The 14960-nt window shown below is 35.4% G+C and overlaps 1 protein-coding gene across 3 annotated transcripts in view; it reads left to right on the top strand.

Moving 5' to 3' along the window:
• Nucleotides 1-2626: 2626 nt before the first annotated feature.
• The window catches only part of LOC144972686 (cilia- and flagella-associated protein 337-like), a 91102-nt gene continuing 78768 nt past the window's right edge, over nt 2627-14960 (top strand). Inside the window, exons 1-2 of one of the 3 annotated variants that reach the window (XM_078914207.1) lie at nt 7488-7516; nt 8363-8956. In XM_078914207.1, coding sequence (XP_078770333.1) covers nt 8855-8956 — 102 coding nt within the window. In that variant the 5' untranslated portion in view covers nt 7488-7516; nt 8363-8854. Of the gene's footprint in view, nt 3184-7487; nt 7517-7683; nt 8957-14960 lie in introns of those variants that run through there. The other 2 variants (XM_078914209.1, XM_078914208.1) reach the window with 2 other exon arrangements.

Raw genomic sequence — 14960 nt, 5'->3', positions numbered from 1 at the left:
TTTGACTTTTACACATTCTGATCAAAAGAGATATGAAAAGTTCTAGCCAGCATGAAGAATATAAAGTACCGGTTTTCTTTGTTTAGAACCACGTTGGCCGCCGTTGCTAGGCGACGTGACATCAGACTATTGAATCTAATTCTAGGATGTTTTTTTTATATAACCAGGCCTAGGTCTTCCCCTTCTTCACTTGCCCTCCATTTTCCCCTGTACCACATCTTTCATTGGGGTGCATGGGTTTCTGCATAATATTATATGACCGAAAAAAGCTGAGTTTTCTCCATTTGATTACATTTGCTTGTTCGTTATACTTCAGGATAGCAATGTTGTGAGTTTTGTAGCCAAGCGCACACTATCAAGACCCATGGTCTCGAAATGGTTTAGATAGAACAAGACCAATGTCACTCGGCTCTTTGTTATTCTTTTTAGCCAGCCCTCTCAATCAGACTATAAACGGTCAAGATTGCACACAGTTTTGTGTGTTGGTATGTGATATCCGGCTGGCGGAAAGTGATGATTAAATTACCTAAACGCATAGCTTCATTTATGTCTACATAAGCAAAATGATGACAATGGAAATTTTAGTATTTAACCTATGGAATTTAAGTCAAAACAATAAGGAGAGTAATTGTTATTTTCTAAATCTGAGTTCACCTCACCAAATTTAGCGTTTTAATCATTGTTGTAATAGTGAGCATTTTGCTTCGATTTGGGCCTTTTCTATCACAACAAAAAGACTATAAATTGACGTACACATATATGCAGGTCTGACATAGAAAACGCAATTATGGGCCTATTTTAATATTGTTGCAATGTTTTACGTCATTTTTTTTTTGAAATTTCCATTACAAGAACGAGCCCATAATAAATTGGGTCATCAGACCTGCAAATAAGTACACGTCGCTTAAATCAATTCAGTTTAGATGACTAGCTTTACATCGTATTCTTGAATACGTTAGTTTTCCAAAATCAGTTAGAACTTGCTTTGTATACAGGCCCCGATAGCTTAATTGGTAGAGCATTCGCTTCACACGCAAAGGGACCGTGATAGATGCCGGTTGCAGTCGAGAATTTTCCCGACCCCCCTCCTGTCCACCCGGCAGTGATTTAGCTGGGTCAATTAAATCTGGCGGAAAGTACTGTGTAATATCCCAAGGATAGCAAGCAATTGCTATTGTCCGTTTCCCGCTATAGAAACCAATATAAACTCCGGCTCCATCAGGCCTATTGGTTATGAAGGACTACTTTTTTTGGTTTTGTCTAAAACTTCTTTCAAATGATCAAGTGGTTCCTTATTTATCAAAATAAATCATTGACAAATATACGAAAGAAATCATTGACAGAAAAGAAGAGAATTCATGATAAATAAAGGTGCTAATGAATTTTTATTTGAAATTAAAATAAGAAAGAATGGAAGTGATGACAAATTCAAAAAAATAAAACATAAAAAGAAAAAGGAAAACCGATTGATGAAATGTTGATGTATAACTTAGAGAACAGCCTTGTACACACATTCCTACACATGGATGAAATTTAATGATAACGAGGTTGTTATCGTATTATTATTGACCGTGTCATAATCATCCAGCTGCTTAACTGGCAAATGGCGTTATGCGACTTTAAAGCAGTTTTGAGTAATTTTAGTTACACCACCCTTGGTCAAAAATAATAATAAACAATCAAGCAAATAGATACGCTATTGCAAAGCTCAAATTGTCTGGAGTTTAAACACTCGGTGATCTGTGTTAAATATGATATATTATAAGTTTCTAAGTATAGCAGTTAATACAATTTGTGATGATATCTTTTAGATAAATGAAGAGTTCTTCACGTGTTCAGACCGTTGATATCAAGACTATACGGCATTTTGTCTTTGAAATTTAAGAGATCTGTTTTAAAACAATATATTGTATTATGTTAACATTAAGTTTATACCTTAACTTGAGGAGTTATTTGTAAAAACCACATAAACATTTATTGTTAAAGCGACTCTGCTATATAATATATTGATATAATATTAGAAGTGCTGTTACAGTTAGACATTCTTTAAATTATAAAAAGAACTTCTAATAACAAACTTCAAATTTTTACCTTCGTTGACGTGCATACCGTATCATTTCCTTTCATGGAAATAAACTATCCCATGAGGAGAGTGTTTACTTTCATTGGATAAAGAAGGAAGGTGATTTCAAAAGTACAGTTAGCGTACAGTACAGTTTGTTGTGATACTATTCTGCTAGAAGCTGTGGACTGGAAGAATCAATGGACAAAGGCGAATACAACAGCTTCAAATAAGAATAAAATACCAAACCCGGAACTTTTCGGGCTCAAAACCTTCCTTCAGTCAGTTGCAAAATAAAAACAAAAAATACATTCTTTACAATTCTAGCATATTTCTCTGCCTTCTGTTTGGATTTTAAGTGATGCATTGACTTTTTTATTGTTTTTGTTATTAACTGAAGAAGGGTGTTTAGCCCAAAATGTTCCGTCTGCATACTTGGTATTTTTGCTCTTTTTCGATGCTGTCCTATTCATTTTTGTTCATTACTTTGAACAGTTTATTGGATGTTTTAATGCAATCGTAGGATGGCAGAATATCAAGCTTAGTCTTGAGATTAGCTTGTATCCTTGAAGTGTTCCCTGTATATCACTTGAGGATGCTAATATGGCATTGATTTAACATGATGATGACACGTTGATGATCTCACCAGATTACGATTATGTAATAAGTGGAAAAGGTTGGATTTTACAGATCATTATTAATTTACAGCCGCTTGCAAAATATCTAATCTAGAGAATGGCTCTAAGAGGAAAATATACAAAAATAAATAACAACAAAGAGACTGCTTCCGTGCTTCCTGACATTATGGATCTGAAAAAGTGTGTATAAAACAGTGCCAGACAAAGCACGCAACCCCCCCCCCCACCCCCCAGAAGATCCGCCAAATTCGTGATTGAGGAAGACAATTGTGATCTGCCTGCAGAAAATAAGGGTGCATTTAGTCACGTGATTATAAAAAAACCTGATCAATTAAAATACCAATATCAATATTAATAATGTATACACACCGATAGGTGATAAGAACTTCAAGAAACAGAGAAGTCATACTTTATTCGATGGAGGTTAACAACATTGTCTGGTTGGCAGGAGAAAATTGTATTGTGAGCAGAGACGACGCACAGGTAATGCTGTATATAACTTATCTAATGTACTTTTCCACTTTTCGTATGTTGTTTAAAACAATTCTATACCTATGCAATAGTTTGTAGTCGAGTAAACATTGATGGGTTTTTAATCCTGCTATACCCAAATGACGATTTTTTAAAAACAAAATGTTATTCACTAATGAAGATAAGCTATTATGCTCTTTAATTCATCAGCTATTTAGCAGAGAAAATAGGAACAGATGGTCTTGTTATACATCCAAGTCGTATGTATAGTGAAACCAGATTAATTTGTAGCCATAACTATATCCCGATAAACAACGGGACCAGACGGTTTGAAAGCAAATCTAAACAAATCATTAAAGGATTGTTGTAATGAGCTCACTCCAAAAAAAAAAAAAAAAGACGATCTAAATGTATATATATATATATATATATATATATATATATATATATATATATATATATATATGTATATACTCTATGTGCTCTAAACAATATTATCGAACACGTTCGTACTCCAATGTCCACCACCATCATATATATATATATTAGAAATTCGTCCATCAGAGTGTTTTGGGGGTTTTAATATTTGCATTTCACCACGACGATATCTGATCCGATTTATCTTATGGGTTGGCTATCAGATCCTATTATACATAACACAAGCTTGAATGAACTAGACGTCCTTCAAGGATGAAGACAGGTCCCTGATTATATCAACAATAAAAGCGAATATAGACAGTGATATTATTGTAGTAAAAATCGGGGTTAAATGAAGTGGAAAAGACACTGATCGATGTCCTGTAGGGTTGATGTCATTCAATACGACTAGGTGGACTAAAACATACAAGTGGGTGTTTTTGTTGATTTGGGACAAGGCCATTCCACTAATCTGATTGACAAAAATAGACCAGCTTTTATCTTTTGATATCCATTTTTTGTAGATAAAACAAACGCCTCACACTCTCACCTTTCCACTTCATTTCTAAATAATAATAATAATAATAATAATAATAATAATAATAATAATAATAATAATAATAATAATAATAATAATAATAATAATAATAATAATAATAATAATAATAATAAAAATAATAATAAACCTCAAGAGTTTGGGTAGATAGAATTGTTTACAAGCTTACCAGTGCAGCATGAAATCGACGGTTCGATTCCAAGAACTGTTATGGGCTCATTGTTGTAATAGAAATACTCTCAAACCAATGTAAAATATTGTCCATTGCATAAATATTAAACAAGCCCATAATTGCGTTCGTTAATCAGCCCTACACGTAGATTCCCTACAAAATAAAGGCGACATCGTTTTTCATGCAATGACATCAATGTTCTTATTAACTTTTGTATGATATATTCAATTTATAGTATCTTCAAAATACTTTAAGAAAAAACACAAACTTCTAAAATAGTTAGACAAAGTGACAATGCCGATATTTCTCTCTTCATGACCTGCATTGCTTGCCTGTTAAGAAAACGATTAAAGTCAACACTTGCGTTTTAGTGTATTGTTGTCTTGAAAGTACAGCCCCTTCCTACATTTCGGAACTAATTGAATGATATTCTAAACCCCGCGCCTTACGTTAGACCACTGATTCTTCCAAATTAGTTGTCCCTAAAATACGCAAAAAATCTGGAACGAGATCCTTTTCTCATTTTGGGCCCTCTGTTTGGAACGCCTTACCACAGAGCATTCGTGAAAAAGAATCTTTATATATTCTTTAACGTTAAGCTTAAAACGGTCCTGCTAGGATTTTAGCAGATGATATGAGAAGCAATATATGCGTCTGGTTTGTGTTGTGTTGTGTGTGTATGTGAGTGAATTAAGTGTGTCTCAGCCAAAGTAATTCTTAGAGTCTGATATCTCGGAGTTATAACGCTATATATGGTTTCATTATTATTATTATTATTATTATTATTATTATTATTATTATTATTATTATTATTATTATTATTATTATTGTTTATTATTATTATTATTATTATTATTATTATTATTATTATTATTATTATTATTATATTATTATTATCATTATTATTTTTATTTATTTATATTATTATTATTATTATTATTATTATTATTATTATTATTATTATTATTATTATTATTAATGCATCACTGAAAATCCAGACAGACGGCAGATAAATACTTGGCACAGACTAACAGGCGACATGTCTCGTCCTGTATGACAAATTTTGTTGTTGGTAAAGCGCTTTGAGAAAGTTTAGTTGTGGACGTTGCGCTATATTGATGCTCAGTATTTTGTTGTTGGTGTTATAGGTCAGTTACTAATTTCACATCTGAGCTCGGTGACAGGATGTGACAAAAGAGCCTTCCTTGGACACAAACTTGCGCCGCTCACAGCGGGACTAGAACAATTGACGGACAGATCAGAAACCAAATAAAACACAATGTCGTACAAAAGATTAACTTATTGCCCCTTGAATCGTCCATCATCGCCCATTATCAACTCACCCTTAAATCGCCCATCATAGCGCTTCATCAACTCACCCTTAAATCGCCCATCATCGCCCATTATCAACTCACCCTTAAATCGCCCATCATCGCCCATTATCAACTCACCCTTAAATCGCCCATCATCGCCCATTATCAACTCACCCTTAAATCGCCCATCATCGCCCATTATCAACCCACCCTTGAATCGCCCATCATCGCCCATTATCAACTGACCCTTAAATCACCCATCATCGCCCATTATCAACTGACCCTTAAATCGCCCGTCATCGCCCATTATCAACTCACCCTTAAATCGCCCGTCATCACCCATTATCAACCCTCCCTTGAATCGCCCATCATCGCCCATTATCAACCCACCCTTGAATCGCCCATCATAGCCCATCATCAACCCACCCTTGAATCGCCCATCATCGCCCATTATCAACCCACCCTTGAATCGCCCCTCATCGCCTCTATTACTGCCTTTCAATTCACTTCCCGTAACGGCCGTAAAATAAACTGGAGAGTATAACAGTTTTCTGCAATTCCTTGATGAATTCCTTTTCATTGAATATAATTTCATCTCAGAATTCTCCATAGTTCACATTGGTTCAAACAAATTTGAATTCTCCTTTGTCAAAATGGCGTTCAACTTTCTGACGACTTACGTCGCGACCAGCTCATAGAGAAACGAGTCGTCTCGGCCAAAAAATGTGAGTGAAAATTTGCATTATATATTATATATATATATATATATATATTATATATATATATATATCTATATTTATATATATATATATAATGGACATTTAACGAAGGCATACAATTCCCGATTTCAGACAGAAATTGTATCATGAAGCATAATTATTATACATATTATATGGACAATGTAAACACTTGATTTTGTCGAAGTAAGAGTTGTCAGATTGATATATTAATGACTTTGAAGTTGTTATATTGAGTTATTAATGGCTTTGTCTTGTTTGTTACAATGACCTTACCATCAGAATTTGTTGCACTACATATTAAAATGGTTCCCGCAATTCTGTTTTTTTTTAATAACTAAGACTTCATTTATTGGATTGGATTAAAATTCCAGGCAATTTTACTTTTTTGAATAAGAGCTCTAAGCAACATGCCACTTTTTTCTGTTAAGTCATGATTAAACAAAAGCTATTCATTTTGGAAATATCAAGCGGCGATTTTATACAAACACACACACACACCCACACACACACACACACAATATATATATATATATATATATATATATATTTCTTTATATATAATATATATATATATATATATATATATATATATATATATACAGAGAGAGAAAGTGAGAGGGAGAGAGTGAAAGAGAGAGAGAGAGCGAGAGCGAGAGAGAGAGTGAGAGAGAGAGATAGAGAGAGAGAGAGAGAGAGAGAGAGAGAGCAGGAGAGAGGAGAGAAAACCAACTGTAAGTCAAATGCACGTAGAATATTATTTTACCAAGGTTGTAAAAACATTATAGTAGTTCTTGCAATAGTGTATATCAATATTCAATTGAAATCAAATGAACAATAATACTCAATGAACAGAATATCATATTCAAAAGAAACAGGGTGTTTTGATAGAACCGAAACCTGACCCCTGTGGAGACGGTACGAATACAAAATGTACCCAGGTATGACCATGGTAATCTTTGGCCTTATCACAAATGTCGTAAATTATCACGCAGTCTTTACCCCAAACCGCATACTCAATACATGTTAAAAGCTCCCGTTACAGAAATATCAGTAGCTGTAGAAAGCGATAGAGAGTGATAGAGAGCCTCCGATTATGGCACTTGAAATGGCTTGGAAATAAATGGCAATTCTACGTGATTTTACTTGTGTATGAATGCAACCGATTGATTCAAATTGCATTGTGTAGAATATCATTGTAGTTTTGTTATTCTGAGTGTGCAGTTCATTCCGTTCAACTTGATCGTGTGACGGACCATGCATGCGCTGTCCAATACAGATGTTATTTAAATAATGGTGTAAATTAGAGATTGACTCAGTGTCTGACCGACAAAGATCAAACTAAACAGGAATCTTGCAACCGCATTTTGATTTATTTAAAGAAAAATATGCAAAGTTATAGATCATTTGTCCTTAAAAGTTTAATGTTTATATAAAATTATTTCATGACATCTTTGATTCACGGTTTTAATTAGTTTGAAAATTAGAAACCGCGTTACCTAGACTAACTTAGTTCGATCCCCAGTCAAGGAAGACTAATTTTTTTGGGATGTTTTTATTTTCTTGTATTTTTTTCTTGCTTCGACTGGCACCTTTCTTACACACTTGTCTGCTCCCTAGTTTTTCATTTTGATATTTTCAAAAATAAAAATGGAGCAACTCAAGTGTCTTCGTCCTTGTCCTAAAATTGTCCCAACTATCGGGAACCTCTGTGGTGTTATGGTAGCACGTCTGACCAGGTAATTAGGAGATCTGAGATTCGAAGACGGATTTATTTTAGGATGTTTTCCTCTCGTGTATTTTCTTTCTTGCTTTGATTGGCACATCCTTGTTTCGATCTTCATCTTACATCGGTGTCTGCTCCCTTGTTTCTCAATTTGATACTAGACCTAACTATTGTTGCGTGATGTATTTTTGTCTAAACTTTGGTGACGAATTTGGTGCATACATCGATCTCATAGTCCATGTACATTTCACACGATCACATTTCTTGCAGATTTCAGATTTGTCAACATAGACGTTTATATAAATTAAATTATAGCCCTCTTGTTGTAAACGAGATAAAGTCAATAGCATGAGATTGCACTGGTATACTTGTTACAAGTGATTACAAATTATTCTTTGGATTTACAGACCTGACAATCTATGGTGAAAGTAACCTAAAACAACATGTGTGGATATTCATCAAAGTTGTGAAAATTGCACAGTCTGTGAGAATGACAGAAAAAGTGTTTGATATGAATACTATTGATTAATTTTTCGTCAATTGATTTTCGCAATAAATCGAAACTCTGACGGCCCTTTTATTATAGCCTCCTGATATTCTTTAAAACCGATGCCAAGATTCTATGTATCGTTTTTCTAAATTAGAAAGGATCTCCACTGTAATCTAACACAACGAAGACACCGATATTTTTAAAAAAGTGTTTGGAAGGTGATGTATTATTCCAATAAATTTGGAATTATTTGATTTGTGAGTTGTCTCAAAATGTTACAACACCGAGCTGTGGGTCTTATTGACGAGATTGGTTCCAGACAAAACAATGACCTCGGTGAAACTGAAGAAGAAATACTCTTGATTACAAATGAGGTGAGTTAATTAAAAAGTGAATTGAATTGGGGCGTGTCATTTGCATAAAACAAACGGTTGCACCTTGTATGTGGATTTGAATCATGTATTGAAAGAAGACACGTTTACTAGACATTGTTTTACCCGCTTCCTTTTAAAGTGGAAAATTGGGGATTGAAAAAACGTTGATTATAGTTTTCGTATGAGATGCGATGAGAGAGTAAGAGAAAAAGAGAAAGAGAGAGAGAGAGAGAGAGAGATAGATAGATAGATAGATAGATAGAGAGAGAGAGAGAGAGAGATCGAGAGAGAAAGAGAGCGAGCGAGAGAGTGAGAGAGGGAGAGAGGTAGATAGATAGATAGATAGACAAAGAGAGAGAGAGAGAGAGAGAGAGAGAGAGAGAGAGAGAGAGAGAGAGAGAGAGAGAGAGACCCATTGGCAAATGATTGTGTAAACCTGAGTGTACTTCAAAATGTCCAAAAACCCAAATTTGTGATTTCCTTGTTGAAAAGAAATAACCTCAACGATCCCATATCATTTTCTATCGTAAAAAAAATGGTTTGTGTCCGGTTATTTGACTTGTAAATATGTGCACGTAGGTGCAAACGTCTGATGAGAAAATATATTTAAAAATGAAATAAACTGCCAGTGACATAAGTGAACTATCTAGCTCTTAACAAAAGGGTAAGCTTCCGCGTCAAAATAAGGCTATATAATCCAGCGTTAACAACAAGATATAAAGTGAGTAGAAAAGTGCCAGAAGACAATAGAGAATAAAAATTTTTTTCGCGGCGGTGGTGGGGTTTGAACCTGCGACCTTATTGGTACGACAACTCCGCCTGGCAGGTGAGAGCGTGGCTCTACCGTGTGAGCTATCCACGAACACAAAAATATTCGTTTCAAACCCAAAGTCATTTCTAGATCCCTCTCTCACCCACTTCTTGAGATCGCCGATTCGTTCACCACCATCGCGAAGTAATTTTGACCAGCAGTTAAGCTTAATAGCCAATATTCTCATCACAAACATATAACATAGAAACGATTGAGACATTGAGTATGCTCCGGTGTATGGGGTGAATTTTTAATTCAGAAAAGTGAGTGGAGCAGGAACTTTTGTTAGTAACAACAAGATATGAAGTGAGTAGAAAAGTGCCAGAAGACAATAGAGAATAAAAATTTTTTTCGCGGCGGTGGTGGGGTTTGAACCTGCGACCTTATCACTTCATATCACTTCATATCTTGTTGTTACTAACAAAAGTGCCTGCTCCACTCACTTTTCTGAATTAAAAATTCACCCCATACACCGGAGCATACTCAATGTCTCAATCGTTTCTATGTTATATGTTTGTGATGAGAATATTGGCTATTAAGCTTAACTGCTGGTCAAAATTACTTCGCGATGGTGGTGAACGAATCGGCGATCTCAAGAAGTGGGTGAGAGAGGGATCTAGAAATGACTTTGGGTTTGAAACGAATATTTTTGTGTTCGTGGATAGCTCACACGGTAGAGCCACGCTCTCACCTGCCAGGCGGAGTTGTCGTACCAATAAGGTCGCAGGTTCAAACCCCACCACCGCCGCGAAAAAAATTTTTATTCTCTATTGTCTTCTGGCACTTTTCTACTCACTTCATATCTTGTTGTTACTAACAAAAGTGCCTGCTCCACTCACTTTTCTGAATTAATAATCCAGCGTTATAACATTATGCTTTCAGATCTGTAGATCCTTTGTTGGAGTTCCTCTGGAAAAGCAAGGACGGTGGGAAAAGCTCTTTACTCCCATTATCTCACCAGATGTAGGAGTATAATGAATATAGGACCGTTAACAGTGATATTTCTATTGGCGAAAAGAATTATTACATGCTAATTAGTGCTGTGAGCTGGAACCACCCCCTTGTAAAGTTTTATAAGCATTAAAACAAAATATTACGCCATATGAGATACCAAAAAATATTTTCTCTCTTCGACTTCAACAACTCTGATCTATGATGTGACTTTGTGTTGCAATCGTTATATTTTACACTCTTTTCTCAGGTTTTTGTTTCCCAGGTCCATGAAGGCAACCTGGGAAACATTTTGAAAAACAAACAGATGTCGTTCGGGATTAGATTCCGAGTCTTGAAGTGCTACGTGTGGCCAATCTTGTTCTACGGATGCGAAAGCTGGACTACAAATGCAGAAACACAAAAGAACATTGAAGCTTTTGAAATGTGGTGCTTGAGAAGGATGCAGAGAATATCGTATACCGCACACAAAACGAACGAAGAAGTGCTAAAACAAACATACCAACAAAGGAAACTAATGCCCTTAATAGTCGATCGACAACTATCCTTTTTCGGACACATAGTAAGGAAAGATAAGAATGAATACCTGGCAAGTTGTGGAAAAATACCTGGTAAACGCGCCCGGGGAGACAAAGAAAAACACTCATAGACCAACTGAAGGGCTTCACCAACCTAACAATCCAAGAGCTGTTTGAAAAAGCAAGAGACAGGGAGGAATGGAGAGAGATAATTCATGCAGTATCCGAAGCCTGGACCAGGCATGGAACCTAGAAGAAGAACACTCTTTTCTAAGATCAAATCCACGAGATTTCCTTTTTATATCATTTCACTGACCTGCGGTGATTTGTTGTATTCAAACTATCGGAGACAAACATTCAAAAGCGTCATCGTTGATATGGAAAATGCACTGGATAAAAAGTGTTTATTGACTTCTTCTAAGATACATTCCTTCTCAAACTGACATCTCACATTGTACAGGATTCACTTCCATTGCCTTCTGAGGCAAATCTAATCAAATAAATATTTTACAACTCTTTGAATACAATAATAAGTAATGACAATACTAAAATGCCTCTCGCTGTGACTTTGAACTATTAAGCAATGATAAATTAAAACTAGCTTCATAAAAAAACATAAAAGCAAAATACTTAAAAAGGAACGTTTTGGGTTCACATTCCTCTACAACTAACGGCAAAAAGAATGGTATCATTTATTCTCTACGGATAATGTAGAACGACCACAGCAGATACATGATATCGAAAGTAAAAGAAAATCGACGTGTTCTCACTAGAATTTGAGCTCATACCTATTGCTCAGCAATGCTTTTGATCCATAAAGGACCAACTTTGTAGAGCGTCCCTCTTGTGGCGAGGCGGAGGTATCGTAACAGTTCGGTCGTGGATTTGACTCCACATCGTCGCAAAATTTTAAATTCTGTATTGTCTTCTGAAACTTCTCACCCCACTTCATTTCTTGTTATTATCAACAATAGCGTCTGCTCCACCAACCGTGAACGTATATGCACGTCGGCTCCACCCACCGTGAACGTATATGCACGTCGGCTCCACCCAATATTCTGAATTAATATTTAACCAATATCGGAGCTTGCTCAGTGTCTCAGTCGTCCCTGTGTTGTTTGTGTTGAAAATAGAGCTCATAGGCTTAACTGCAAACTTGCCAAAAAACTTCCTTGGTGTTTGTGTGTTGACCCCATGGCCTCAAGAAGTTCCGACAGAGACTCAAGATAGTTACTACAAGTACGTTTGAGACCACTGTTATTTGGAGCATTGGATGGCGTCCATTGCAGAGCGTCCCTCTTGTGGCCAGGCGAAGGTGCCGAAACAGCGTTATAACAGTTGTGGGTTTGACTCCCCATCGCCGCAAGTTTTTAATATTCTCTATTGGCTTTTGGTATTTCTCTACACACCTCATTTCTTGTTATTGTCAACAACTTACTGGCTCACCCAATATTAAGATTTGAGTGACATAAATGAAAACAAATTAATGCTTTCCCATCTGTATAAGTTCAAGCCTGGCCTTGGAATGATATCCTTACAACTGATTAGCAATTTGTTTTAATCATATCTTCTTTGACATATATAGCACCCAATAACCCTTTCCCATTTAATCTATCCTATTGTCGTGACATGTTTACGAGCTTTCTAAAATCCTCAATGTCAAAAAACAAATGTCTGTTTTAATCTGACAATCAAAGAAAGCTATTATGTATCACCGTAAGATTTACAGACGTTTCGAATATTTACTTTTTTCATTAATGAATAAAAATGATTATAACAGCTTCAAAAAAGAACAAAATACCAAGCTCGGAACGTTTCGCCTTAAATTCCGTTTATGGTATTTTGTTCTGTTTCGAGTCTGTTATATTCAGTTTTTTCATTACCCTTTCAGTCCATAGCTTCTTATCACCGCGACTATTTTCATTCGAATTTACTAGTTCTGAAATTTTCTTAAAGAAGAGTTTTGAACATAAAACAATACTTTAGTAACATGGTCCTGTTTTAATCCTCTCCTATCCGATAAGCACTAGGTGTGTCGTTAGTTGATTTCATTGGTGTTCTAAGGTATGACTTATTGTTGAAATATTAGGTAACGCGTATTATACGGTACCAGACAAATGATTACTCTCCATAGGTAGAGCACTTTACTTGCAAGCAAGGGATTGGATTTGGTTGATTTTTGAAATCACCTTTTTATCCACCCAGCAGTAGTTAGGTAGCGTTGTGTGATAGCTCTGGTGGAAAGCATTTCAATACACAAGACGGCAAACAAGTTTTAACTAATAACTGCCGTATTCTAAAAAATCTCGTATTGGCTAGAAAACTCGTCCTTCAAAAATCGATCGATTTAAATTACCCTCATCTTGGCAAAAACCTTCAAACCTGGGACTTCGATCCAAATGTTTAAATACGAGTTTTCCAGGGTACGGCAGTGAACTGGTTTATGTCAGTTTTATACAACAGACACGTTGATGATATTCTACTTCATAGATCATGCATTTTTACAATAACAATAATTTTACCACATGAATTAGATATGCATTTAAGAAAAATACCCTTCCCACGTCTAACAAATGCAAAGTAAACAACTCCCAACCTTCGGCGTCTATTACCGACAAAGGTGTCATGTCCCAAAATGAAATGCAAACCATAAACAATTGAAATTTCTCACAGAAGCGATACCATTTCTTTGCTACCATTCCCATTGTCTGTCTTTTCCAAAAAACAAAACAAAAACCCACCATCATGACCACAGTCTGCCATATTCTGAAAAAAGAAATCCATTAAACACTTTGAGAGGTTTTAACAAGATGAGAGCCATTTTAATCGATCGATTTTTGAAGAATGAGTTTTTATGAATAACACGATCATCATCTGTCCCGGTGCTGACGTCATCACTGTGATTTAACAAAAAAAAAGTCAAGAGCATATTATGTACTCTCTTGTCTCTGGTACTGAAATGACTTACAGTTGTGTTTACCACATTAAACCCCTGAAACAAATAAACAAACCAAAGTAGACCTGGCGATACTTTGCAAGTCAGTTTTCAGGAATTAAACGCTATATCCTAACTGCCAATACTTTCAAATCAATTGTGATTTTTGCACCCACTATCAACCCGATAGCGAGCTTTATTCTTATGACTGCATTGAGAATTGAAAGCTACATTTATATTCTTTATCGATATATTGCACATAAAACATTTCTGTCCGGTTACACAATAAAGAAGAAAAAAACCATTAAAATAAAACCAAAATTGTTGGAAATTAATTTTTAAGCATGTGATTTTAAAAAGAACCTGACAATATATGTTTTCTTTTAAAGTAAATGTAATAAAATTTATCAACTCACGTCTGCTTTCATTTATTGTCATTGTGATATTTTGAAAGAATACTAGGTAATGTAAATGCTACTGCTCGAAGCTCGAAGAAATAGATCACAATGTAAAATTGACTGTAAGCTTCAATTTAATATAACAGACAAAATGGACGTTTCGGGTTTCCCTTTATCAACAAAACATGATAAATGAAACACTACAGACGAATGAGATAATGTGGTAGTGGCGGTGTTAAGGTGAATAAACCTTTCATAGCCATTCATCTTAACAACGCCACTACCACATTATCTCATTCGTCTGTCGTGTTTCATTCATCCTGTTTTGTTGATAAAGGGTAAACCCGAAATGTCCATTTTATCTGTTTTCGTATATTAAATTTAAGCTTAC

The sequence above is a fragment of the Berghia stephanieae genome, chromosome 5 (genome assembly GCF_034508935.2).
Source record: "Berghia stephanieae isolate SIO BIC M18660-M18661 chromosome 5, UCSD_Bste_1.3, whole genome shotgun sequence".
Taxonomy (NCBI): domain Eukaryota; kingdom Metazoa; phylum Mollusca; class Gastropoda; order Nudibranchia; family Aeolidiidae; genus Berghia; species Berghia stephanieae.
This window is presented reverse-complemented; position numbering and strand designations above follow the sequence as displayed.